Source organism: Tupaia chinensis, unplaced genomic scaffold, assembly GCF_000334495.1.
Source record: "Tupaia chinensis unplaced genomic scaffold, TupChi_1.0 Scaffold000573_1, whole genome shotgun sequence".
NCBI classification, from domain to species: Eukaryota; Metazoa; Chordata; class Mammalia; order Scandentia; family Tupaiidae; genus Tupaia; species Tupaia belangeri.
In genome coordinates this window covers 1,232,121-1,258,573 of record NW_006160087.1, presented here as the reverse complement: position 1 = coordinate 1,258,573, position 26,453 = coordinate 1,232,121, and the positions used below count along the sequence as shown (strand labels likewise).

Below are 26,453 nucleotides of genomic sequence, written 5' to 3'. Positions count from 1 at the left end.
GGGGGCGGCCCTTCCCCCAGCCTGCTCCACTGTCTCAGGGTGCTCTGCAAGGTCTCAGGTCCACAGAGAGGACCCAGGAGGGATCCTCCCGAACCTTCATGAGGCTCTCCCTCTGGATCCCGTGGGTGCTAGTACCACGAGGGGGCGCCTCCGTGGGTGGAGGAGCTGGGGCTCTGCAGAGACTAGTCCCGGTCACACCTTCTTGCCCCATCAGCCCCTTCCAGCCAGCTGTGAGCAGAGGACACTGCTCGGTAAGCCACTTCCACAAAAGGGAGTGAATGATTATTAGGCCCATAATAGAAAGTACTGCTTCGAGGGCCAGAACCCAGAGCCGTAAAATGATCCACACCACTGATTAGAACTGCCGCGGATGTAAGCGCTGTGGGGGCGGTGACCCTAACGTGGGAGCTAATCACACCAGGAGGACTGCTCGACACAGCCCTGCGGCCGCCGACTCCACGGGCACCACGTACCGCGCTTTCCTTCACCCGCTCCTGCGCTGGCCTTTGATTAAAGACAGGCTCCTATAATGACTGACTTGCAGACCAGCCGGGCTCACGAGGCGCCTCTCCGAGGCAGAGAAATGGCAGCACGTGCAACAGATCACGGAGGTGCGTTTGCACCCAGCGCGGACACGGACTCAGCCCAGCACGCCAATGAACAGACGAACCCGCCATCCCGGACACAGTCGCTGAGCACCTGCACCTGCCAAGCACCAGGTGAGCTGCTGTCTCGTGAGCCTGGGTTAGAGCAGAACCTGGATGCCAAGGACGTGGCACAGGCCGTGGGTGCCGGAGGACTGCCAGGGAGGGAGATGGGAGGCGGGTGCGCTGGGCCTGGCAGGGGGGAGAAGGGTGAGGTCCCAGCTGCCTGTGGGCATGCAGAAGGAAGGGGCGGAGAACAGCAGGGCTGGATCTGCCATTTCCCCCTGGCAGCCAGAGCAAGCAGCCTGGACTCCGTCAGCCGGCTGATGGGCAGCTACCTCTCACCATGACGGGACAATTAGAAGCAGGCAGACCAGCAGAGGCTGGTGCAGGGCCTAGGAGCGGGAGGGGGCTTAGGAGAAGCCTGAGTGTCTTCGTGGCAGAGGGAGAGTGGGGGAAGAAGTCTGGAGAGCAGGCCCTGGACACGGCCGGCCGGTCCTGAGAACTGTGGGGGACAGACTGGGGCCCTGGAGAGACCTGTCAGGGATCTTCCGTGGGAGGGGACTCTCAACTCTGCCAGCTAGGCCCGATTCTTGGGACTCAGCAGCTCAGGGGTATTGTTTGGGGTGCTGGAGCCCCAAGAGGTCTAGACTGGGGCTGTTTTGTACAAGGACTGCTTTTCTGTACCACCCGCCTTGCTGGGCTCTGGCCTGTTGGGCTCATCCCCCCGTTATTGCCTGTAGCAGGGGTTGGAAAGCGCCCCTCTGCCCAGATCTGGCCTGTAGGTGACTTTGACATGGCCCACAGAGTTAAGAAGAGTATGCAACAGGATCTTACACGACCCTCAAAGCCTAAAATACTTAATCTGGCGCTATCCAGAAAGTTTGATAACCTCTGCCCTAGAGCAATGATTTTCAGACTGGGTTCTCTGATACCCTAGGGCTCCAGAAAGGTACTTTGGGGGCCACCCACAAAGATGGAAAAGAAGCCAGGGTGGGTGAGACCCTGCTTCAACCAAAATAGGCCTGTTTCTGATCTAGTTGATATTTTGGGATTCTGTGCAGCTGTAGGGAATGGTTTACTTTAGGTATTCCTCCCACTGTTCCTTCCTCACAGAACCCTGACTTGGCTGGAGTGTGGCCATGTCCCTGGCCAGCCTCAGCGCTAAGCGCAGCTCTGGGTAGACCTGTGAGCAGTGAGACACGGGCTGGGGTCCACAGAGCACCCTCCTGCCTTTCTCCTGGCTTTCCTTGGTGTGCAGTAGAGAGGACAGGGTGAAGCAGCCTTTTTATGACCAAGAGGATGAAAGCCACATGCACGGAATGACAGAGGGGAAAATGCAAAGTGCTCAAGGCACCAAGGGAGTCGCCAAGCCAGCCCTGGGCTCGCTACTGCTGACACTGGACGTACGGGGGGATAAACCGTGTATTGTTTACACCTCTGGGGAGGAGTCGGCAGCTCACAGCCCATTATACCCACTGGCTACAGGTTCTGAAGAACAGCTCCTGCCACCAGAGAAGAGTTTGCCAACCCCTGCCCCTGCCCTTGCTGGGCTAGTTAGAGGGCTCCCCATAACGTGGAGCTCTAGTCCCCCTCCCGTTCCTCCCCGGGCACTTCTCCGAGCTCCCGAGGGCCGACCTTGGCCCACTCGGCCTCAGTTTACCAGTGTGGCTGTCAGTGTGACTGTCAGCTCCAGGAAGGAAAGGCGGCCCTGTGCCGGGCCCTGTGCCTCCTGCCTCCCCGCTGAGGGCCCGCTGGAGAGCAACCACTGAGTGCAGCAGGCTGCAGGAAGGCTGACGACCTGAGCCCTCTGGAGTCAAGGAGGGAGGCTCCAGTCCCTCTGAGGGGGCTTTTCGGGGAGCTGGGAAGCCCAGGGGCAGGGCTGAGGTCTTCCAGTGGTTTTGGAACTTCGGTCACGGCCTTAGGCTTAGTCCTGGTGGTTCTGAGAGCAGAATGCCCTTCGCTCATCCACTATCTACTCGTCTGTTGGCTGATGGACTCTTATTCACCTCCTCGCTGGGCAGTGAGTGTGAACCTGCCCAGTGCTGGCTGCGGAGGGACATGGGAGGAGAGAAAGACAGGGGAGCTGCCCTCGGAGACCTCGCAGCTTGACACAGGAGGTCGGGATGGGGTGAGTGCACAGAGGACAGTGCGGCACGGTGAGTGATGTGAGCTCACCCAGAGTCCTGGCTGAGGAGGTGCCGGGCTGTCGTCAGAGAGAGTGGCCTATGCAAGGGTCCAGGGCCAGGCCAGCTCTAGGGTAAATTCTAACACTTGATGGAGTGAGAGGAAGGAATCATGCCTGGGCTCGGACGAGGCCATGCCAAAGTCCCTCTGGAGACCCCCAGCCATGGTAGGAAACCCCTCTGACCACCAGCACCTTGCACAGGGCGTGAGTAGACGTTCGTTTAATGAGTAGGCGAGTCGACAGACATGCACGCCTGACATTTGCACTAGCGGGTGATCACTTGCCCGGAGAGTTACTTCTCTGTTCTTCAGGTCTCCCGGGGAAGAGTGACACTGATAATCCCCAAGGAGTGAGTGATCAAAACGCTGTTATCTTTGGCTTCTGAAGTTTAAGAAATGAGCTTTCCTTTCGCTCTTCCTCCCTTCTCCCTCCCATCCTCATTCTCTCTCCAGCCCCGCTTTTCCTTCCTTTCCAGCGAAGGCGGATTAACTTTCCTCATCCAGCAAGGTTCACATGCATGCAAATGTGACGGTGCGTCTGGTGTTCCTAGTGAGAAGGGCGGTGCGTCTGGGCCCGGGGGCGGGGCGGTGATATTTATCATATAAGCTCAGCTAATCAGAACCACTCGACTGCGCTTTACGGATCTCGGTGCAGGAGCAAGACACTGGCGTATGGGTGAAACGTACAGTCTGTGAGGCGGACCTACATGGGAAGGTTAGGAGTTCATGTGTGCAGGCCCCCTGGAGCATGCTGGGAACATGGTCTGGGCTGGACGAAGGCTGAGTGACCACGGCACTGGGACCAGTCAGGGAGGCCGGATCTATTTTTCTCTCTGTCTCTTTCTCATGGAATACATAAGTGAAATAACTAAACAGAGAAACTATATATTTTCTCTCTACCCCAACTCCCTCACATGCTACTGCCCGACCCGCTGCCCTCCACGGCCTCACCCCCATCCACTCACCCCCACCCCACTGCTGCTTGCACTGCCTGGAGCCTCACGAGAAGATCTTCTTTAAAGGCCGAGTCAGTGGGCTCTTTTCCACGAAGGCTTATTTCATCACTGCTGTCATGAGCCATGTCCTACTGGAAGTTCCTCCCGCCTTTACATGGTCGCTTCATGGCTCAACACCTACCTCTCGACAGCACCTTCATCATTCACCGCCCCCAGGCGTCTCATTCTCTCCTCCGGAGGATGGTGTCCCCGGGCCCATTCTGAAGCGCCTTCTCTCTGCTCTTTCTAAGAAATGTCCCTCCCTTAGGCTTCTATCCCTACCCGCACGCTGCTGGAACGGCACCCAGATCTCTGTTTGGAGCACAGTTTACCCAGAATTCCCAGCCAGCTCATCCAAATATCCAAACACCACCAGAGGAGCCACAGCCGGTTTTTCTTGCTTTACTCTTTTCTTTCTTGCTTGCTTTGTTTTGTTTTTGCCAGAGACAGGGAGAGAGAGGGAACGCGCCCAGCGGGGGATGATCACGCTGCAATCTCTTCTCCTACCAAGTCTCCTCTTCGCAGGATTTCGGCCACACACGCACACGTATACACACACACTCGTGGACTTCTCCAGCCACCGGGTCCAGGAAGCAAGCAGTGCGCTGAGCCCTGTGCGATCCGCTGACTTCACCACCAGGCCACAGAGCTGCACAGCAACGTGAGGTGCACCATGTGTGCCCCTTGACCCTGCAAAGCTGCTCCTCCTTTTGTATGTCTTTCCAAGTGTCCCAGGCCAGTGGTCCCACTCAGACGCTCTGAGTCACCACACATTTGCTCACTGAAACATGCACACCGAGGCCCGAATGCACGCCAGGCACTGTGGGTTACGCTGTTGGGTAAGACCGCTTCTGCCTCGGCCCCCACATCCAGTTGGCCCCCCTCATTCCATCCTCGAAATCTCTCTCATCTGTTTTCTCCCTCCACATTTCCATTTTTCCCATGGAAGAAACTGCTTCAACCTCCTAACTGGTCTCGCTTCCTCCAGTATCTCCCTCCAGTCCCGTCCGCTGCTGTCCAGAGTAATTTTCAACATGCTACCTGCTACTGCTCTGCTTCAGAAGAAAATATGGCCTGTGGCCTCCCCGGGCACACCCCAGCACTGTCAGGCCCACCCGTCCGCCGCTGTCCAGAGTAATTTTCAACAACGCAGACCTTCCTCTACTGCTCTGCTTCAGAAGAAAATATGGCCTGTGGCCTCCCCGGGCACACCCCAGCACTGTCAGGCCCAGCCCCTCCGTCTGCTCTGAGACCCTGTTCCAGCAGCAGCACAGCACATGGGCAGCCGGACCCGGGTGACTGGGTTTAAATCCGGCCCGGCTGTGCTGCAGCTGTTTTTTAACCTTCAATCTGTCTGTGACTCAGTTTCTTCACCCGACTGGGTCTACTAGAACTTAATTCATTGTGCAATTAAGAAAGTGAAATAAAATCCTTTCTACAGAAGGGTCAGCTCAGTGCTCGGAGTCGCTCCTGCCACTAACAGCAGTCAAACACTCACGGCCTTAAAATGTCAGTCTTGACAAATACAAACCCCTTGCCGAGCACGTGGTTCACCATGATCTGGATGTGCCTGCCAGCTCTTCACCTCGACCCGGGCCTGGGGAATACTTCCGGTTGTAAGAGGCTGTTCTGAACGGCAGTGCCTTTGCATGGGAGCCCTGAGACCCCGGTGTCTCACACCCTTCGAGATCCTGCTCGAACGTCACCTCCTTTGAGAAAACATCCTTGACCCCCCACCACCCCACACACCAGTGAGCGGTCCCTTCCAGGATTTTTCCCATAGTGCTTTGGACATGCTCCATAGTGCTCACCCTAATTCTAGCTCTCTGCTCACACACCAGCCCGCACACCTGCTCAAGAGCCCTTCAAGGACGATGGTCATGCTACAGTTAGTGACGGAATGAAGGCGCATCTCCTCAACCATACTGTGAACCTGCAGAGATGGGGCTTCTGGCTGAAGGAGACATGTGCAGGTCCTTAGGCATACCTGTCTCTCACCTGGGACAGCTCCATAAACAAGGGAGGGGCACGGCGCCTGCTCCGTGTCTGCAGGAAGGCAGCTTCTCCTCCTCGGTCTTTGTCTCTGAGTGTGCACACGCTGGCCCTCCCCGCCGTGCTGCATGTCCCCGCTCTCCTCCCACCTGTACGTGTGTGGCTACCTCAGCCTTTCGGGGCTCTCTCAGCACTGCCCGAGTCCCGAGGGCCCATGGAGATGCCGGGATGTGGGAACCTGCAGACTACGGGGGCGTCCCTCAGAGGGGCTGGCCTCAGGGCCTAGGCTGGCGCTATCCGCAGGACGGGGGCGATGACCAGCATGGAGTTGCTGACCTCCATACACTGACCAGGCCTCGGCCTTCTCCTGGTGAAACGAATTGTCCTCTGAAACTTCGCAGGCTCTGCCTCACTTGCCCCTGTGCCCGGCCTTCAAGTTCAAAAGCAGACAGAGGAAAGCATCTGCGGAGACGCCCAGGGAAGAGCCCTGAGAGGAAGTCCTCGGGGTAGCCTTTGCCCTCATTCCGTGCGGCCGGGACACCCTTCCCCACTGTCTAGGTTCACCCTGAAAGGGTTTAATAAACTATGAACCTTCTGTTGAAAATGCAGGGAGAGAAACTGCTTCCAGGGCTCCCAGCACTGTGGCCTGAGCACCGCGATCAAACAATTTTAAATCGTGTAAGGAAAAAAGGCGTTTATAAGTGAGTAGTGTTATTAGGTCACTTACAGTCCCTTCCAAATTCACACGTTCAAGCCCCAGTCCCCGGTGTGACTGTACTTGAGATGGGGCCTTCAAGGAGGTGATTAAGGCTGGTGATGTTATAAGGGTGGGGCTCCGATCTGATGGGGTTTGTGTCCTTGTGGGAGGAGAAGGTGACATCAGAAAATGCTCTCCCCCCACACAGAGGAAAGGCCTTGGGAGGACATGGCGAGAAGGTGGCTGTCTGTACACCACGAAGAGAACTCTTACCAGAAACCGAGTTTGCCAGAACCTGGATCACAGACTGACCACGGCCTCCAGGAACTGTGAGAACATAAACGTCCACTGTGAGCCCCAGTCTGCCGTGCTCCGCGATAGCAGGCCAAGGCAGTCCCCGTAAGGGACTCTCAGGACGCACGGTTCAGTGAATGGGATCGAGAACATGGAGCTGGAGGTGGCCTTGAATGCATTTTAAAAACCTGGCTCAGGATAGCTTTGTGTGTGAGGGACTCAGGAGCAGGACTAGGAGACAAAGGTCAGGGCCCGCGAAGAGGGGGACGCGGATACGAGACCCCTGTAAAGAGCCGAACCAGTCCAAGCTGCACCCAAAGAATCGGGAATGAGGATAAAGCTGTGTCCTCATCACCTGCCACTGCCACCCTTGGGGCGGATCTGAAGGTGACCATTTCCTTGATGCTGATGGACAGGAAACACAACCGTCCGAGGACACATGACTGCAAGTTGGCCTTCCCGTGGGTTTGCAGCCTTGACAGCACCCTACTTGGATGGTTTGAGGCCTTCGTCCGGAGTACTTGGTGCAAAGAGGTTCCCAGCTGCTGAGTGCCCAGGCACTAGGCGGGAGTATATATGACTCCTGTGTGGATGCAACTACCTTCCACTCAGGTCTCGAAGAACTCCCAGAGACAAGGCTTACCCTCTAACCACACAGCCAGGCTTCAGGCCACAAAAGGAAACACGGTTCTGGGAGCTGATGGTGAGAAACAACAGACGACAGAACCAACCGTGCAGACTCGAGTCCGGCCTAACGCACACAATACGGCTCAGTATTAACCTATGTAAAGAATTAAAGAAGGATCTAAACATACGAGCAAGGCACCTGAGACCATTAAATAGGACCAAAACATTTGAAAAATAACCCAATGGACTCTATAGAATGAAAAATGATGATCTTTGGAACTAAAATAAATTTTCAGTGAATGAATTTAACAGAGGTTAGACACAGTTGAATGGAGAATTAGTGAACAGAATGAAAGAGAGAAAATGTAAGTGAGGTTAAGAAACAGAAGACAGAGACAGACAAACCCATCTGTCAGAGCTCCAGAAGGAGACAAGAAAGACAGAGGATAAAGGAGAGGCAGAAGCTGAGATGGTAACAGCTAAACATCTTCTCAAACTGATGAAAGACACAATTCACATGTTCAAGAAGCTCAGCGACGTCAAGCAGGATGAGTCCACGCAGACAGGCGGCAGTGAGCCTGCAGGACACCGCGGACGAGGAGACCAAAGACGTGGTCACGAGGATGTCACACAAGGAAAGGACGATAAACTGACAGCAGCAGCGGGAGCGGGAGGACAGGACGACAGACAGCTCCATGTGCAGAGCGGATGCGAGTGTCCCTCAAGAACCAAATGTCCAGTGACCAGAGTTCTTTCAAAAACAGGAGAGACAAGTATTTAAAAAAAATAGGAACAAATAAAGTTGCCTTCAACAGAAGAACACATTCTTTTATTTTGAAGTTACATTTAATTACTGTGCATCTTTACGGTGCACAGTGTGGTTTTCCCAGGATGAATGCAGTGCCGTTACTGAGAAGCCCTCCTAAAGCATGTACGTCGGATAGAAATAAATTCCACAGAGAACTGATACGCAAGAGGAACAGTGCACAAAGCAGAGGTAAGCACGTGAGCCGACCTAAATGGACGCTGGCTTCATTAAACGGTCACAGCTGCTACCTGTGAGGAAAGGGAAGGCACCATGCAAATACGTGCACCAGAGTCTGAATCGGGAGGAGGCCACCAAAGTCCTAGTGTTCTGAGATCCCCAACTTTCCAGGAAAACTACAAAACTGCTGTGTCATCTTAGACTTCATGAAGTATGCGCAGTAATACTCCAGAGGTATTTTAGGGTAGCTCTAAAATGATACAGATGGTTATAGAACTTAAATAGTTTAAATTCTAGTTAAAAGATAGATTGATTTAAAAAAATATACAAAACACATGTAAAGCATAAGGAACTAGGAGGGTTAATAGCAAGAGAATAGAAAAAGATTAAATGAAAAGAAAGCTGCTGTAATGGGCAAAGACAGCTTTAAGGTCAAATACTGCACAGGTCAAGAGAGCCACTGCATAATTAGTTTTCGGAACAGCTCAACATGCAGAGAGATACGTAATTCTCAACTTGCATGCTTTAATAACAGTCTCAAAATATACGAAGCAAACATTGACAAAATTTTAAAACCTAATGAACAAACTCACCATAATAATGGGAAATGTTAATATTCCTCTTTCTGTAGTTTATTGATAAAAATGACTAGAAAATCAATGATGACATAAAAGATAAACACAATGAACAATCTTGCTGTAATGGGCATATTAGAACACAGCAACTGCACAATTCACCATTACTTTTTTCAAACACACACCAAATATATGTGAAAAGTGACTATTTTGGGTTCAAAAAGGATGTTTCAACAAATTCCAAATGACTCAAATATAGACAATGTTCTCTGACCACAAGCTTTAGAGTCATAAGAAAAAGACAGCTATAAACGTAGTTTGTTTGGGACCAGTGGGTGGCATGGTGGTTAAGGCACTGGATGTTCCCACATGACTGACCACAGTTCAAATCCTGGACCTGGTGGCTTGCTGTCTCACCTTTTGTCTCTCTCTCTCTGTCTCTCTCTCTCTCTCTCTCTCTCTGTGTGTGTGTGTGTGTGTGTGTGTGTGTGTGTGTGTCAAATTAAAAATGAATGAATGAGGGACCAGCAGTTAGCGTAATGGTTATGTCACTGGACTCCCATGTAGTCGACCGCAGTTCAAGTCCTGGACCTGGCGGCTTAAACTCATGCCAGGCATGTGTGCGTGCGTGCCCAAGATCCTGAGAGGAGAATGGAGGAGAAGGGATTGAGGCGTGGCTATCCCCCCTGGGGGGTGATTTCTTGCTTTCTATCTCCTATTTCTCTGTCTCTCTCTATCTTTCTGGCGAGCGCATGTGCCCTATAGCGAAAACCTCTCCCCCCTAAAAAAAAAGAAGAAAAAAAGAATGAATGAATAAAGTTAAATAAATAATTCTAAAAAGTAGTTTGTATGGAAAAGAAAAAAAATCTCTAAATAACTCAATGTTGAAAGATGAAATAATAGTGAAAGTTAGAAAATATTCAGAACTATAGCTAAAATATGTACAAATTTGTAGTCTTCAAAGGGCAATTTATAGCTTTAGATGCTCAAGTAAGGTTGAAAAATAATGAACTAAACATCAAAATGAAGATGCTAGAGAAACAATAACAGAGCAAACCCAAATACACCAGAAGGCAGGAAATAATAAAGATGAGATAGAAGTGAATTAAATAGTAGAAATGAACAAAGTGGTTTTGTTAATACACTTCTTAATATATTGGTTTATATCCAGTAAGTTTGACAGTAAGTTTGAAAACTAAGTTAAATGGACCCAAATCAACCAAACAAAAAAAGATGATCTAAGTAAACCTTTAGTCATTATGAGTATTAGTTCTATTGTCTAACATCTTCCAACAAAGAAAACATGAAACCTAGATAGCTTTGCTGACAGATTCTACCAAACTTCCAAGACAAAATTAATCTTGCCCTAATAACCCAAAAAGCAGAAGACATTCTTCAAATCACTGTAGGAAGCTTGCAATATCCCTACACAAAAATTCAACAATGAAAAAAAAAAAACTGAAAAGCCTAACCTAACAAACTAAAAACAAATTACTCCACAAAAACTCTTAGCAAATCAAATATAGGCATGTATAAAAATGGCAATACTAGTTGACCAGGTTAGGTTATCCTAGGAATGCAAGGTTAGCTTAACTTTAGAAAAGTCAACCAATGTTAATTCACCATTCTAAGAGAAAAGAGAAAAATAATACGATTGTATCAATAGACACAGAAAGGTGCTCGAGAAGAGTCAACATCCATTGATAAAAGCTCTTAGCAAACTAGGACTGGGAAGGAATTTTCTCAACCCTAAAAGGGCTGTCTCTAAAAAATAGTCGAACTTCAGCAAACAGCATACTTAACGGTGAAGAAATGAAACATTCTATTCAACATCAAGCAATGACCAGAGGGCCCCCATCATGACCGTGATTTGAGGTTATACAGAGGTTCTAGCCCAAACACTGAGACAAGACAAAGAAAGAAGAACAGGTATAAGGATTGGAAAAGAAGAAACAAAACCATCATTCTTTGCAGATGATGACGTCTCTAGAACCGCCCCCCCCCCAAAAAAATTCACAGGTAAATTATTAAAGATAGCAGTTATATATTCAAATTAGTTGCATTTATAAACACCAGCAAAATACGGGTAGAAAACGCAAATTGAAAACTAAATGAGAACTAAACATATAAAACAGAATATATCTATAGCAAAACTATAGATGAGAACATTGATAATTCTTAGGGACTTAATTTTAGTGAAGCTGATTGAAGAATGCATACAACACGGTTACATTTACATGAATTCAGATGTTGGCTGACTAAACAATGGATTTTTAGGGGTATACACTTAAGTGCGAAGCACGACAAAACCAAAGGAGTAATAAACACTCAGCTGAGGTAACGGCTCCCTCTGAGGTGCAGGGAGGGAAAGGGGATTGAGACGGACACGCAACGCTAAAGTAACCGATTTCCCCCCCTTAAGCGAGGAGATGGCTACATGGGCGTTTGTATTGGTGTTCTTTATATCTCATTGTACTTTATAAATATGCTATTTATCTACGTAAGGCTCAATACAAACCATTTAAAAGAATCGTCTGCAGAGAACCTACTGCCACCAAGTCCTGGGATTGAAACACCTTGTAGACCACTGTCCCCAGCCTGCCTCTGCCCACAGGATACGCCCCCGTCCTGAGCCCCAGGCCTTACCTTGGCAGGGTTGAGGGCTGTGATGATCCACACACAGTGCGCGTTGTTGTCATACTGAATGGGGAAATTGGGGGAGGTGATGATGCCCGAGGGGCCACGAAGGTGGGCATCGCACATGCGGGCTGCAGAGAGGAGAGGAGACAAGCTTTTCAGCGTAGACTGGGTCCAGCTCCCCTTCCCACCTCCCACGTCCAACCCGGAAGTGATGGAATCACACAGCCCCACCCCAGAGATAGCCTTCTGCTTCCTGTGTCCTTCCTCCAAAGCTCTCAGCAGGCTCACAGGGATGTCAGTGCAAAGAACTCTGGGTAGGGGCAGGGGCACTGGGTCGGGGCAGGGGTACCAGGTAAGGGCAGGCTCCTGCTGCTCCACAGGCAGCGATGAACTTCCACGGCAGGCTAAGCAGTGCCCCCGGTCCTCCCTCCCACCAACTCCCAGAGACAGGGCAGCTCATCCCATTAAGACACTGTCCGGTGGGCCCTGGCAGCCAAGGGTCTATGGAGCAGACACCCCTTGCTCTGGGGCCTGTGTTTCCATTTGCCTCCATTTCTCCCTTCAGCTTTGTGCTGCTCTGGACCCAAGTCTGCCTAACTAGGAGTCTCGTTCATTCTAGGTCCTGCCGGCCCTCAATCCCTCCCCCTCTGCGACTGCTCAGGCCTCCTGAGGTAGACCCTCTGGATGTCCCTGTCAAGGCCACCCTGTCAGGTCTCAGTGTTTGTGCCCAGGGACTGTGCAAGGCTCCTGCCTCAGCCCAGTGCCAGGCACCCAGAGTGCTTTCTGTGCCAGTCAAGTCCTTCCCAAACCCTTCCCCACACTCAGCTCATGCCGGAAACAGGCTTTTGACTGGAAGCATAAAGATTCAAGGTGAATTAGAAGAAGTGTTCTACTCAAGTAGATATAAAGTGTTATCAATCACAGCTTAATCTAATTAAGCTCTTTAAAATAGCTTCTAAACTAATTAGATTAAGTAGTGATTGATAACAGTTAAGGTACTACATTGTACCTAGGTGTTTGGTTTCTTTGCAAACGTGTGCTTTAGTTCTAGCCACCTCATCCTTCAACGTTAGTGCCCGGCTCTCCTGACCAAGGGTTCTAGGCGCTGTTCTGTCGCTGCCCGCATGGCCGTTCATCCTAATTGTAGGCAAAGCGCCGACCGGCAAAGACGGTGCGCAAACCCAACAAGCCTAAGTATATAAAATGAAGGTGGTGTCAAACCTGCTTCCCTCTGATGGGGCCAATGCCCTAGGGCTCCTCTCCGTGTGGGGACAGGGCCATGACAAAGCTTTCCCAGGAAACCCCTCCTTGGAGGGCCTGGGAAGCAGGTGCCAAGCGCCAGGCGTAACGGATCCCTCCTCATGTCACGCACGCACTCCCGTGCTCATTCATCCCAGCATTTACTGAGTGCCTCTAATGGGCCAGGCAGAGTGGAGGAAGGGAATGTCTGACACAGTCCGTCCTCCTGAAGGACCGTGGCAAGCGGAGGAGAGAGGTGTGAGAACATTTACGACCACACAGAGCAAGTGCTGTCCGAGTGCTCTGCGCAAAGCGCACTGGGTCGGAATCGCTGCCTCCTCTCTTCCAGCCTGTCACCTCCCGTGAGGAACCCCCTTCTGGTGGCTCATCCAATTCCTGCGCCTTTAGGGTTTGCTTCTTCCTCACTGTGAGCTCAAACCCTCGTGAAGCCCTGCTGCCCACTCTCTCGTGGGCTGAGAAATTCCTGGGCTTCAGTTTTGTGCTTGACACAACGGAGTCTGGAGGCAGTGTGGCATGGCTGGGGTCAGGCTGGGGTTTACCAACTCAATCTTCTGGATCTTATCCATGTGGTGGACTAAGCCCGGGTAAGCCGGAAAGCCTGTCCGATTTTACTTCGTCTGTGAAAGGGAGTGAGTGACACCACTTCACTGAGGTGTGGTGAGGATGAGATTGTGAGGGCTGGGGCCAGCAGGTGGCACGGTGGTTAAGGACACTGGACTCCCACATGGCCGATCATGGTTCAAGTGCCAGACCCAGCGGCTTACTTTCTCACTTTCTCTCTCTCTATGTGTTCCTCTCAGGGCAAATTAAAAACAAATAAATAAATAAAGTTAAATAAAATAATTCTAAAAAGGAAAAAAAAAAGAAATTGTGAGAGCTTTGCCTGGGGCTGGTGACACTGTTAATGTGCAACACAGAGGACCTGGGCCGAAAACTCCAATGCCTCCGTTCTGTTCTCCACGCCAATGATTTCTCTCAAGTCTAATGATCTTTGTTCAATCTTTCCTTTATGAGAAGGTGCTTCAGAAAAACTCATGGGAAAAAAAGTATGTATGCATTTCAATATTTTCTGCACTAAAATAAACTTGTATTTTAATTCCACTAAACAGATTAGAACAAGACACTAAACCAAGACCACGATCCTCTCCCATCTCTGCAGAGGGCCGATGGACTCAGAACTCTAGTCCTGCCAAGAATTCTTATAAATCTCTACCAGCCATCTCACACCCCTTCTGGAAAGTCAGATTTTGCTGTCAAAAGCCCTCAGCTTTAGACTTAATTAATCTTGCACTGTTTCCAAGAATTCGAAGATATTTTCAGTTTGTTGAAATATGCTGAAGGTAATTAGAGAGAACAGGTCAAAAAGGCATTTACCTGTTTAAGGGCTTAGAGTGGTGTAATTAAAATATTACAGTCCACAGACAGTTAGCATGGAGGACCTAAAATAGGTTCGGGATGGAGCATTAGTTACTTTCTCCCTCGGCTGCCTGGACAAGGTCGGAGGTTCCGTAGACTCATAGGCAGAGGCAGCCCTGAGCAGCCAGCTCCTGGGGCCCCACCCACACATGGGACGCTCACGGCTGCAACCCAGGAACCCAGGGAGGCTGGTGGGACAGGCAGCGCTCAGGCTGTCCAAGTAAGCGAGCGGAGTGCCTTCATGTTTCCTTTTGCCTTTCCCATCAGACGCCCTGGTGAGCAGTTCCTGGAAGAGGCTCCTCTGCGACCTTCCATGCCTGTGCTCTGTAGTCACCCTTGCCCCTCCTCTGGACGTCAAGGACAATCACCCAGGGGAGCGTAGGGTGATACCGCCTGGACCCACGACCATTCTGGCACTAACCTGGCACCAAAATCTGCTCCAGGGCAGACGCCTCCAGCCCGCCCTGTTCCCTGCTGCCTCCCCCAGCTTCTCCCGCTATTGTTCTTCCTGCCCCACCCTTTCCACTGTCCTCTGGAATCACCCCCCCACCAGTCCCTTTCTCAGGCAAACAGCTGCCTCCCTGTAGCTGCGACACCTCCCAGAACCTCCTGCTCCAACTCAGGCCACTACTTCCTCTGCGGCCCTCTGCAGGGGAGATCTTGCTTCCACACTCCAGAACTTCTTCCTATAAGTGTTTGCTGAACTCCGAGAAGAACTCATCTTGCCAGATTCATGGTTCACCACCATAATTCAAGGTTTACCCCAAGTAGTGCTCTCCCTTCCTCTGCTTCCCTCCCTGACTCCTGGCAGGGCTACGTCAAGCGTCAACACTTAACTGGGCACCATGAGCTCAGGGGTACCCTTTAGTCATAACACTTGACCTCTCTAGAGTATCCGACCCACCCACCCTCCTCTCGTCAAGGCTTCCACTCTGTCGACACCTGTACTTTCTCTTTACTCATCGACTCCTTCTGCCTTCTCTTCGTCCTTCCCCAACTTAGACCGCGTGGTCCACCATGATCATCATTTCTTGCAAATCCTCCTAAGCCCCTTGATTCTTTCCCTTTTAATCAGTTGTCTAGAAAACGTCAATTGTGGATGAACCCCTCCACCTACATTCTCCATACGTGCTTCCAAGAGCTGAACTTTGGTGGAAAATGAAATCGCATGAGAAGGGGCCAGCTGGTGGTAATGCAACTGGCTCACGTAGGGAAGGTCCTGAGTTCATGTCCGGGGACTGCCCTGAGCTGTCTAGATGCATGTGGAGACCATGATCCGTTGGGTCAGCCATGGATCATGGCGGAGGGAGGGATGCCTGTCTCTTTGCCTGTTTCTTTCTTTCTCATTAAATAAGTCAGTCAGTCACAGAAGTAGAAACTATAAATTATGATAATCCATCTTAAAACACCCCGGCCAGTTCCCAGTCACTGTACCGTTTAGCTCTATTAGCGTATCTTGTTCTGCTCACGGACCCTTCCACGCCTCCCAAGACCCTCGGTCCTCACCCTTCCTCTCCCCTACCTTGCCCTAGGCAAATGGCCTGGCCTCGCTCTCTCTGGAAGACACAGACTCCCTCTGGCAGCACGCCCTCTCTCCCACGCCCCACGTGGGATTCTGTCTGCTCTGTGCTCATCTTTTTCTTCCCTCTTGTTCCAACTGAGGGTCGGCCCCTTCTTTCAGAGATAGCCCCGTCCCATTCCAAAAGCAACCACGTGTGTGACCGGTCCCAGAACCCTGCTGGCCTGGGAACAGGGAAAGGCCGGCTCTCACGTCTTAACTCTCTCCCCTCCGCTGCTTTGGCTCCCCGCCGAGTACTCTGGATTCTGTGCACCGTGTCCTACGTCACGGGCCCCTCCAGCCTTTCGGCTCCCTATTTCTTCCCGTCTATGGAGCCCCTCCGATCCTTCTTCTTTTACAGCTCAGTCTGGACCTCACACCACTCACCAATACCTTCAGCTCAACACTCTCGTATCTGCTTAGCAAAATGCCTGCTTGTGATCAACTCTGCCGTCACCTTTCTATACCTAGTCCTGGGGCAGCCAGGAGAACCAGGCATCACCGTGGATTCGTGGCAGCTCCCGGGCATCACCACGGATTTGTGGCACCTCCAAGGTGTCACCATGGATTCGTGGCAGCTCTGAGGTGTCACCGTGGATTCTTGGCACCTCCGAGGTGTCACCACAGATTCGTAGCATCTCCAAGGTGTCACCACGGATTTGTGGCATCTCTGAGGTGTCACCACGGATTCGTGGCATCTCCGAGGGATCACCATGGATTCTTGGCATCTCTGAGGGGTCACCACAGATTTGTGACAGGATGACTGAGGTATCAGCATAGACCCGTGGTTTGCCATCCCAGGCTCAGGTTCAGCCAAGTCCCCCCCCCACTTCCTGTACCTCCCTCACTAATCCTCTGCAGCACTAACCTGGAACGTTCGACTGCACCAAGCCACTTCCCTTACATCCCTCTGGAGCGCCTGGCCCTACGGACACTCTGCTCTGGGTGAAACTCATGTTCTCTGGCTCCATAGGTTCCACTCGGATTTCTTCCTTCCTCTGACTGACCCTTCTCAGCACCCCTCTCCTCCACCAGCTCCTTATAAGAAGCAGTAAAACCTCAATCGAGGGCGCCTGTGAGTTCCTTGCACGTGGACTGTAAGTTTTCTTAAGTCTTAAATTTTGTAAGTTTAAAATTTTACCAAAAGGGAAGGAGTGGAAGAATTGTTCCAGATAGTTCATTCCGATACACTGACTCTGAAGGTTTTTGTTTTTTGTTTCTTGTTTTTCCCAGAATTTTGCCAGAGGGCCCATGCATATGCCAGAGAGGAGAGAAACAGAGAGAGGGAAAGCGAGAGATCTTTCCCCGCCGGAGGGCATAGTTACACCAGAACCCCTTTTTCATTCTCCTCTTGGGATTTTGGACCCATGCGCACACACACATGCCCAGTGTGATTTTTCAAGCTGTTGGGTCTAGGACTTGAACCATGGTTGGCCATATGGGAATCCCGCTGCCTTATCCACCACATCTCCTGCTGGCCCCAGACTGACGGGCTTTCAGGTGCAATTTGCAAGTAGAAAAGGCAAAGCCTTCAGACTCAGGGTTTGAATCTCGGTTCGATTAGTTTCATCCTCTTGGGCAAGTTGGCTGACCACCGTAAGCTTTGGCTAAACATAAAATATGGTTATTGCTATTTTCTTCAAAAAGAAATTATGAAAAATGCCTAGTGTAATGTTTTATATGAGTACAGACAGCTTAACAAATGGGAGTTTTGTCATTAGCACATATAGGTGAGGGACCTGGGGACATCCTCAGGGCCGGAGCAATGGGGCACGGGTTCTAACACAGTTGGTGGGAGGTATCTCAGGAGAATATGGGGATGAGGGAGAGGAGGGGAAGGGAGAGGAGAGGAGGGGAGGGGAGGGGAGGGGAGAAGGAGAATAAGATGAAAGCAGGGTCTTCTGATCCTGTTTGAGGAAGCTGGTGTTTGATCCTGTGTTTGAGGACAATGGTCCAGGGAGGGCCACCAAGAAGGACAGCCTCCTGCAATGGTCATGGCATTTATTTCCGCTTGTTTGCAAACACACACACACGCACACACACGCACATACATACACACACACGCACGCAGTGGGTTTAGGCACAAAGGGGAAATAATACCCGGTTTCCTGTTACTGACTTAGTGAGTCTCACTGCAGTCTGGGGCTGCACTGACTTAGTGAGCCACACTGCAATCTGGGGCTGCACTGACTTAGTGAGTCTCACTGCAGTCTGGGGCTGCACTTAGCCCTTAGCCACCTTCAGCGCCAGCTCACGGTCACAGGGAGCAGCCATCCTGGCTGTCGCTTTGGGCCTCTCGTCCCTGCACCAGTGGTTTACAAAGTGATCCCTGGAACCCCGGGGTACCAGGGCTTAGATGCCCCCAAGAGTGGTCAGGAAGGGGGTGACTTCAAATCCCCACCCCCACTTCAGATAGAGCCGTGCCTCCTGTCTGATCTACGTACTGGGCTTCGACAGAGGCTGACTGAAATATGAGGCCCCTGATGTAAAGGAGATCCGACAAACCTTGAGTCAGTCCACCTTTACCTGGAGCTGGAGAGAATTGGTTTAACAGGCTTCATGTTACTCTCAATCTCTTTTTTTAAATTTTTAAAAATTCTTTTTCTTTTTTTTTGAGAAGTTTTTGCTATAGGGTGCGTGTGCTCTCCAGAAAGACAGAGACAGAGACAGAGAAAGCGAGAAATCAGCCCCTGGGGGGAGGGGGATGGCCACACCACAATCCCTTCTACATTCTCCTCTCGGGATCTTGGGCCCGCACGCGCACGCGCCTGGTGTGAGTTTAAGGCACTGGGTCCGGGATTCGAACTACAGTCAACTACATGGGAGTCCAGCGACATGGCCATTATGCCAACTGCTGGTCCCACCCTCAATCTCTTTATCTGATCAAAATTTTCTAGGAGTCAAGCTAGAAGCTTTTTCTGGAGGGACGGAAAGAAAAGAAAGGCTCATGAATTCCTAATTGCAAATTCCAAGATGAGGGGACAGCCCCTACTATTCATTCATTTCAGTCACCGATTCACTCATTGAGGTAGGTCTCCAACATGTGCCAAGAACCTATTATTTGCTAGGCCCCATGTTTTAGTAGAATGAATTGTGTGGAAAAATGAGTATTTAAAATCAAATCATATTTTGAATGCATTAGAGGAAAAATAATACCACTTTGCATGATGGCCACTCCTTTTTAGAACAGGGTCTTTTTGGTAACCTGCTCCTCAGTAAGGCTGCTAGGAAGTGAAAGAGTTATGTCTCCTATTCGTAAAGCAGGGCTCATCTAAACTCTCTTAAAAATCATAACTAAAATAGTCATTGTAATTAATTAAAAATAGAAGATTTTCAAAGAAAATCTTTAAAACCTGCCAAATAAAAAGACTCTTAAATCTAATATTTATCTCATCCCTTGGCCTTCAGGGAAGCCCAGGACAGAGCCTTAAACTCAATCCCAAGAGCCTCTTTCTCTCTCTTCCCTCACAGCAGACAACGGGAGAGGAAGGACAGAAGAGGGCAGGTGGTTAACCGGTGCTGAGAATCCCCTCTCCCAGGCCAGCGCCGCTCACTTTTGTAAGGTGACTTGCTCGAATCGCACAGTCACTAGGCTGAGGGTGGGGGCGGGGGGCGTGCTCTGTCCACAGAGGAGGGTCTTGTGGCTAGGAAAGATGCGGGAGCCCGCCCAGCGCCAGCAGTGTACAGGTGGCAGAGTTGTGATCTGGATCAGTCTGCACGTCACTGCGGTGTGGCTGCACGAGACGGGGTACGGGCTGCTGAAAGAACCCGCAGCCGCTGCAGGCAGAGGGCTGCCCGGGGCTTGGCAGCTACGTGCCGACTGCCCGGTGGGCTTCGTTAATCAAGTGTGCACACCAGCCTCGTGGTCGCACTGGCGTCACTTCTAAATGAGCACTTCCAAGCCTCCGGCCACTTCTAGTGCTCAAAGTGATGCCGTGGATAATGTCCGATGGCAGTGCCTTTCAGTGGTCAAAAAGACTACTTTTTAGGGGTACCCTGCTAAAAAGTGAAGATTGTTGGTTATGAGCCCTGGTTTCCCGCACGTCACAGTAGCCGAGGATGGAATGAGCCCACCGGGGTGGGTCACTGGGGGAGGCTTGAGTGGGGCACACACGTGTCCAGAGAAAAAGAACACAGCCCTCGGCTCCAGATGTAACTTCCTAAACACCAGCGCTTCCCCACCCTGCGCGTGTTGGTATAAACACCCATCATCACTCAGAGAACAGACAGAAGGCATGGCTTTTCTGGGCTCTCAAAAGCATTCCTGAAATGACAGATTGGCCAAGGGTCCCCTGATAGTCCATGGCAGCCTGCACAGCTGGTATCTTGGCTCCCCGGAACTGGAGCGGTGTGCTAACCCTTCATTCAACACGTGTAATGGAACATCTACTGTGGCCAGGTCCTGCTCTAAGCAGTGAAACAAAATGGAAGTCCTGGCCCTCCAGAGCTCATAGTCTAGCAAGAGGATATGTGCTCCCCTTCTAGGGCCCCCCGTCCATAATGAGTTTACACACCCACAACTGTGCGGTGTCCTCGTGTCAACCTGAGGAGGGGATGCTGGTCACTACACTGTACTATTCACCACGGCGATCTGAGCTACAGGAAAGAACATGGGCCAGGGAAAACAGGGCATTCTTCCAGTTGCTGAGAGTTATACCCAAAATTATTTAGTGTTTGATAAAAAAAAAAAAAATAGTAGCCATGGAGAATCCTTGGAACAATACAGCTCAAATCAGTAAAAATGCAAAGCACTTTATAACTTGTGGATCAGGGCCACCGCAAAGTTGAGCGAGGAGGAATTTACTTGAAAGACATTTTCATGATCTTCCAGATCACTTATGGACACATTAAAGGAAGGGGACGGGTCTCAGTGACAGCTTTGCCCTTGCTGGTATAATGATGATCTGAGCTATTTTCCTCGTAGGCTGCGTGAATTTCATCCCGATGTGTGTACCTGGGAAAAGTGGACAATCTCCTCCCTACGCTGGAAAGATGCAGAACGTAGCTTTGCAGTGGACGGTGCACCTCCTCTTCCACAGGGGCGCTCGCAAGAGCACCTGTTGCTTGGAAAGGTCATCTAACAGCCTAGCGCTCAGGGGGGCTGGGCTGGTGCCTTGGGAACGAGGGCAGGGGCTTCTCTACAACAGAAGCAGCTTCTGTCCAGCCCCAACAGGGCAAAGCACTGAGGCCTGATATCTTAAGATTATCGGGGGAGGCGGGGACAGGTCAGCTCAGACTTGGTTCATGAGCTACCTGGCAGTGTGGGCGGCTGGGCCCTGGAGCACAAGGTACCCACGTGTAGAGTGAGATGAATTCCACAGAGCAGGCCATGTCGCTCTCACATAGCTAAGCGCATTCTCCCGGAAGTGGCAGGTCTGTTCACTGCAGAGTGTGGGAAAAGAATCGAGGGCATTGGGACAGAGGGCTGTGGGCGTTCGTGTGTTATGACGGGGGGGGCGAGGGGGGTTACAAGGTGACAGTGTGAACGGTGGCCTCCTTCCCTCTCTGTGCAATGAGCTCACACCCTTCTTCGTGCGTGCCTCCCACTAGGCTGCAGGTCCACATGGGACAGGAACTGTGTCTACCTCCCTGCTCTGTGTCCCCTGATTCCAGCACAGGCCTTCACGTGGAGAACGAGCTAGATACATATGTTAACTGGTAAATAAATGCAGGACCCAAGGCTCAGGGCGCAGCATGGAATGGGGTGCGCCAATTTGGAAGGGAGCCTGGTTCTCTGGGAGCTGGGCTCCGTCCTCCATGGCCAGCCTCCCTTCCCCGGGGCACCCTCACCTCGGCAGACTGGCCTGTGGTCGCTCCAGGCCGCAAACATGTCGCTCACTTTCATACAGGTGATGCGCTTGGATCCTTGCAGGTCATAGCCCTCGTTGCAGGTGAACTGGACGCTGGATCCCAACCTGGGAGACAAGGTGTGGCTGTGAGCTCGGTCCCCTCGGTCCCGGGCTGCCGAGCCCTGGCCTGGGTCCTTCCAAGAAGCAACACGCAAAATGGGATTTCTCCCCTTGGCCTCCGATCTCTGCTCCACAGTTTTATTAAAACTTAAAACCTTCATTGGGAGGAGCATCTGTTTTTCATCTTATTTTTGGGGCCATTTAATGGTTTTAGAATTGAGTTAAAAGGTGACTTTGGGAGTGAATAGTGACCCTCTGTGATATACATCAGGAGGGCCACCCGGGGATGGATAATGCTACTACATTTTCATGAAAAGGCAGGATTTGGGAAGATGTCTTCATAGTTAGAAACTCTGTAAAACTCTCTCCCTCAGGGCCTAGGGTGTCCTGGACCAGCTCGGGCTCCAGGGGCCAGCTGGTACTTCACTGCAAGGGTGGCAGCCCCTTGCACCCTGGGTCCGCAGCTTTGCTGCGGACATGGAAGCCTGTGGTCCCCCAGAGCAAGAGCACTGCTCCAAGGACTGGAGTGTCCAAGGCCACGTCTCCTCCAGAAAGCATCTGCTCCTGTCCACACCATCCTCTCCCTTCCACTTCCAGGAAGGCCCTCCTCTCCCCCCAGCCAGGCCACCCGCCCCCTGCAGTCAGGAAGTTCCCAAGTCAGTCTTACCTGAAATCCGAGCCTAGTCTTTTGCCCCTTTCGGGTATGCCAGGATCTGGACACATATTATGTCCTTGGGACACACCAACCTGAGTTACTACAAGGCAAAAAAACAGCACATACAGAGACGGGTCATCACAGGAGACGCCGGCGGGGCCGCGCTGTCTCAGGGCGGGAGGCGAGGCAGAGACAGAGGAAGCCCTGCTCTGCGGGGGCTACGGGGTGGTTGGGGTCCACCCCCGGGTTCCTGAGGGTGCCAGCTAGGGAGCTGCTTTTGACAAATTCCTCTGTGAGCAAAGTCCAAGTGAAATTCATCAAGAGCGTGCGGCTCCGTGGCACGGCCCCACACCAGGCCAGAACGGGACTCTCCCCCCTTGCTTCCGAGCTGGGGTGGAGAATCTAGATGACATGAGCCCCCCAGCCCCAGCCCCACATGGAGAAATGACTCAAAGGAAGTGAAATAAAAGGTGATGCATGGTCAGGAGCGGTAAAGAATGTAAGAGAAAGCTGCAGCCTGAAGGCCAGCGCGGCCACTTCCGAGAGAACCTTTCCCAGACGGCAGTAACCAGAGCTCCCGCCCCAACCTGCCAATGCCACTAGCCATGGGCGCGGAGCGGAGATGCCACCCGTGGTGGCTCAGCAGGTGGTGTGACGCTCTGTCGCTGGCCAACGCGAGTCCTGTGTACAGACACCAACACACGCACGGTCGCCTTGGCCGGAGGAGTGTCTCAGTCCGGGCGGCGGGGACACACACAGTGGGAGGGCGGGCAGCCTTCCGGCCCTGCCTTGTCATCGTTCTCGAATGCCCACACTGATGGGGCTGGGACCCCTCGCACCACCGGACTCCTGGCCTGGATGACGACCGGGAGCAGGAGTCCCAGTCGGGGGCTCACAGATCCCAGGACTCCGGCAGCGACCCCTGGGTGAGCGGCTCGGGGTGTCTGAGCAGCAGTCCCCAAGTTCCCACTTCCCTCCCATTGCACTCAGCATCCCATTATATGAGCAGGTGCGCCCTCGCCCCCCTGCTGTTCCCTCCTGGCACACAACGAACATTCTCTGAGCACGTGCTGTACACGAGGACCTAGCGTGGTGCCACAAGGGACGCCAAGGGCAGTTGGATCTGGCTACTGTCCTCAAGGAGCTTCCCGCTGGGCGGAGACATGAGAAGTGGAAATGAGCGGTAGAACCACGGGAGGGATGAACAATGCAGCCACAGGGACGTTCAGAGGGAAGGCCAGTTTACACTGCCAAGAGAAGTGAAGGGGGCTGCCCGGAGTAGGTGGCATTTAACGAGCGCCTTTCGAAGTGGTAGATTTGGACACACGGTGACAGAGGTGACAAAGACAGACAGATGAGCATGGCGAGTGAGAAGGAAACGTGGACACAATGGGTGGGAGGGCCACGAGCGGCAAGGCAGAGGGGAAGGCGAGGTTCCGGCTCTGACGGGGAAGGGGTTTGGTCTGACCCTGAACGTGATGGGAGCCACCAAGGAGGCCCGAGTGGGAGAAGGGCATGATGAGGTCTGGCTTGCTCAGGGAGAGGCCCGGTGCTGTGAGAGCTCGGTGACCATCCAGCTGCTGGGCATGAGAGCCTGGCGTGGGAGTAGTGGGGTGAAGAATCGCGGTGCTCACGGGGCGAGGGCGTAGGAGAGGGAGCAGAGGCCCCGCGGCCTGGGGACTGTGGGGATGCAGCTGATCTGACAGAAGTAGGGAAGGTGGGCTGTCTCCTTCAGACCCACTGAGACAAAAGCCCACTTCCTTAGAGGCCTGCACGGCCTTGTTCGCACCCCAGGTAGCCCGGGCTACGCTGGCCAAGGGGGCCCGAGGACCTGGACAGACCGCATGCCCAAGCCTGACAGTGCCATCCTGGGCACACACCACTGGTGCAAGGCCTCCTGGGTAGCCTCTTTTTTCTCCAGTACTCCAGGTGAAAGCCAGTCATCCCCTGTGGACACATGTCCCCTTCTTTGCCAAGTGTCCACCTCCAAAGCCTTCACATCCTAAACGTAATGAAGTCATCGCTCCCGCCTGTCCAGACCCTTCATGGTAGGAGAGTGAGACGCGGCGAGCTCCCGCCTTCCGGGCCCCTCCGTGTCTCGTAGGCTATGGAAGGACGGAGATAACTGGGCCTCCAGTTTACCCCGGTGGGTAGGAAGCAGTGAGGAAGCTCTGTCCTCAGAAGGTGAGGATGACAGGCCTGAGCTATACAGGTTGGGTCCCCCGGAGTACGCCACCTGCTGTCTCCCCATAGCCTGGGTGAACCGTCACCCGGAGTATGCCACCTGCTGTCTCCCCTACAGCCTGGGTGCCCCACCCCTGCTGCAGACTGCCCAGCTGAGCACACCCCTTCTATAGGTCCTGCCTACAGGCCACACCGTCCGCAGTCCCATCTGGGAACCATGCGGGCCCGCTTAGCATAGGAGGAAGAGCCAGCAGCTTCCTGTTCCTTCGCCCTCCTCTCATTCGGTGTCAATGCCACCCAGCAGCAGACAGAGTGGAAGACTGACAGACGAGGATACGGCTGGACCAGAGCGAACCGAGCGTGGCAAAGACCCCACCAAACCACAGCCCTGACGTGCAGCCCCCAAATCCCACCCAGGCCCCGCTACCCAGCCCATAAGAAACCAGCCCCAGCCGAGGCTCAGGCAGAGGCATAGGATGGTACAGACCAGGCGGGGACGCAGCTCACGCCCGGCCAGCGCCCTCCTCCTGGAAGGACTGAGCAGGCAGCGGCAGTCACAGGAGGAGGCCCCCCAGGACATAGGCAAACTTCAACCTCGGTGACCAGTTCCCTGTCTGAATTATAGAGGCAAGAGGCGATTCTCCCTTTCTTTGTGAAATTCCAACCTTTACTGCCCATTGAAAAGCAGCTGCTTGTACGCATAGCACTGATTGGCTGTCAGCTCCTGAGGGACAAGACCAGAGAGTCATCCTGACCCCGCCCAGGAGGGCCCCTGTGGCGAGGAAGGAGCCAAGACACACTCAGAAAGGCAATGCCCTCCACCCAAGTGAAGGCGGCCCCAGACAGGGGTGGTCAGGGCCGGTGGCTGGGGCCCACAAACGCAGGCACTGTCTGACGAAGGCAGTAAGCGGGGCCCACGCCCCCCTGAGGTCCAGGACAGCTGTCCACAGGGAATTTGGGCAATTTGGGCAGAGCACAGACACCTGCAGACACTTGGCCACCTGCTTCCGGCCGCTTCAGTCACAGCCCAGCCACTTTCAAGGACATCTCGGGAAGATGACCGATACCTGCTTGGTAGAGGGACGTGGATTTTTCCAGGAAGTGCCCGCATTATTTCATCACAAAAAGGTGTTCTTCGACTCTGAGGGGGTTTCTCTGAGCATCTCTGAGTAACTATGAAAACCACAGACCCCATCTCCAGAAAAACGCACCCACACATCACGGGTAATTTTCAGCTAAGTCCTAGGCCAAGAAGCCCACTCTGGGCTCAATTCCGCCCTGGGGAGGAAGGCAGACGAGGCAGCTCAGGCCCTGGCGTCTGGGTGACATGGCCCCCGATGACGCACTGGGGTGGACACTAGGCCCCCACATCAGGACAATCTCCGTGTGCCTGTGGCTCTCAGGCAGACTATGATGAACTGTGCCAGCGTCAGTCCAGGTGGTCTCCTGTAGCCACAGAAAGAAAGGGCCCAGCGGGTGGGATCGCGGCTTGAGCCTTTGCTTGGCGCAGATTCCTGCCCTGCGCCGGGACTGCAGTCCATGGCCAGTAGCACCCCGTCTCCACTCGAGACTTGAGAGACCGGAGGAGATCCCACACCAGGCTCAGTTCAGGAGAGTCCAGTGGCCAGCATGCCAGCCCCTCCCTCCACACTGGACCCTTGCAGTTCTCAGACTCTGGCAGAAGGAACTTGTCCTCACCGAGGGGATCTTCCTGGGCCCACACAGAGGGCCCCAGCTGCCCCCCAGCCCCGGGCCAGCAGGATCCCCACTCTAGTCCTCTCTGCCCGCCAGGCCCAGAGCCCCTGGAGAACACCACTAGGCACGGCCCTACTCCC

The 26,453-nt window shown here is 52.7% G+C and overlaps 1 protein-coding gene across 1 annotated transcript in view; it reads right to left on the bottom strand.

The window, feature by feature from the left end:
- Nucleotides 1-26,453, bottom strand: part of CSMD2 (CUB and Sushi multiple domains 2) — a 565,338-nt gene that overhangs the window by 274,664 nt on the left and 264,221 nt on the right. Inside the window, 3 exon segments of the mRNA XM_027775561.1 lie at nt 11,643-11,764; nt 21,661-21,785; nt 22,447-22,534. Coding sequence (XP_027631362.1) covers nt 11,643-11,764; nt 21,661-21,785; nt 22,447-22,534 — 335 coding nt within the window.